Source organism: Mandrillus leucophaeus, unplaced genomic scaffold (assembly GCF_000951045.1).
Source record: "Mandrillus leucophaeus isolate KB7577 unplaced genomic scaffold, Mleu.le_1.0 Scaffold58, whole genome shotgun sequence".
In the NCBI taxonomy this organism is placed as follows: Eukaryota; Metazoa; Chordata; class Mammalia; order Primates; family Cercopithecidae; genus Mandrillus; species Mandrillus leucophaeus.
In genome coordinates this window covers 492,602-494,348 of record NW_012106252.1, presented here as the reverse complement: position 1 = coordinate 494,348, position 1,747 = coordinate 492,602, and the positions used below count along the sequence as shown (strand labels likewise).

Here is a 1,747-nt window from a genome sequence, read left to right as displayed (position 1 = left end):
GCTTGAGCCTAAGTTCAAGATCAGCCTGGGCAACATGGTGAAACCCCACCTCTACAAAAAATTTAAGAATTAGCTGGGCTTGGGAGGCTGAGGTGGGTCGATCACTTGAAGTCAGGAGTCTGAGACCAGCCTGGCCAACATGGTGAAACCCCATCTCTACTAAAAAAAATACAAAAATGGCCAAGCACGTTGGCTTACGCCTGTAATCCCCGCACTTTGGGAGGCCAAGGCGGGTGGATCACCTGAGGTCAGGAACTTGAGAGTAGCCTGGCCAACATGGTGAAACCCCATCTCTACTAAAAATACAAAATTAGCTGGGCGTGGTGGTGCATGCCTGTAATCACAGCTACTCGGGAGGCTGTGGCAGGAGAATCACTTGAACCTGGGAGGCGGAGGCTGCAGTGAGCTGAGATCGCGCCATTGCACTCCAGCCTGGGCAACAGACCAAGACTCCATCTCAAAAAAATAAAACAACAACAAAAAAATTAGCTGGGTGTGGTGGTAGACACCTGTAATCTCAGCTACTTGGGAGGATGAGGCAGAAGAATCACTTGAACTTGGGAGGCGGAAGTTGCAGTAAGCCAAGATTATGCCACTGCACTCCCACCTGGGCAACAGAGCGAGATTCTGTCTCAAAAAACAACAACAACAACAACAAAAAACCAAATTAGCTGGGCATAGTGGCCTGCACCTGTAGTCCCTGCTACTTGGTTGGCTAAGGGGAGAGGATTGCTTGAACCCAGGAGGCAGAGGTTGCAGTGAGCTATGATCATGCCACTGCACTCCAGCCTGGGTGACAGAGCGAAACCGTGTCTCAAAGACAAAATGAAGAGAATCTAGTGATAGAAAATGTGGAGAATAAAATGACTGAGGAGGCTGGCGGAGTGGTGGAGGGAGCGGCAGCTGCAGCAGTATGTGCGCTAAAAGAGCCACAGAAAGACCTGGGAGTCCCTTCTAAGAAAGGGGTACACATTTAGAAAGGAGGCCGGAGCCAAAAAAAAGAAATAAAAGAGTGCAGGACCCAGAAGCATTAAATAGAGGCCAGACAGAAATGAGCATTCAGCAAGGAGGAGACGGGTCCCCAAACATCATTAGGCCTGGCACTTGCAGAAGGACCATGTTTGGGAAACTCACAGATGCACAGGCTCATCAGGGACTGAACTTAAGACAACTTCTCTCCAGACACACAGCCTAATAAGATGGCAAAGGGCTGGACACAGCAACACGTGAAAGGAGGGGCCCATTTGTTCTGCTGCTTTCAGATGGTACCTGCTTGCACGTCTTAGTCCCTAGAAGCCTGGCTATTGAACAGAAGTTGTTGAAATAGGTGCCATGGAAGACTCGAAAAAGAGATTCTTCAGCCCCAGTCCATTCCACAGGCTCCGAGGGTGCTTCCACTACACAGAGCTGAGGTGGGGCTGGACTAGCCTTCTGTTTTGTGGGAGTCTGACAGCGAGAGTTAGCCTCTGAGAAGGGAAGAAATAACAGAATTAGAAGGAGGTACAATGCAGTTGTCATCAGTAGTTTGTCACAAACTCAGAAGTACTTCATTTTGCTTTAAAAGGTAGTATAATAGTTAGGAATGAAAATATTCCCTATCTTTAGGCCAGGCATGGTGGCTCACGCCTGTAATCCCCGCATTTTGGGAGGCTGAGATGGGTGGATTCCTTGAGCTCAGGAGTTCAAGACCAGCCTGGGCAACATGGCGAAACCCTGTCTCTACTAAAAATACAAAAATTAGCCAGGC

General features: G+C 48.8%; 1 protein-coding gene across 4 annotated transcripts in view; it reads right to left on the bottom strand.

Annotated features, from left to right (window-relative positions):
- The window catches only part of EZH1 (enhancer of zeste 1 polycomb repressive complex 2 subunit), a 31,305-nt gene that overhangs the window by 11,397 nt on the left and 18,161 nt on the right, over positions 1 to 1,747 (bottom strand). For all 4 annotated transcript variants that reach the window (XM_011998782.1, XM_011998779.1, XM_011998781.1 and 1 more), the window contains one exon: positions 1,270 to 1,466. In XM_011998782.1, the coding sequence (XP_011854172.1) occupies positions 1,270 to 1,466 (197 nt within the window). The remainder of the gene's footprint in view (positions 1 to 1,269; positions 1,467 to 1,747) is intronic.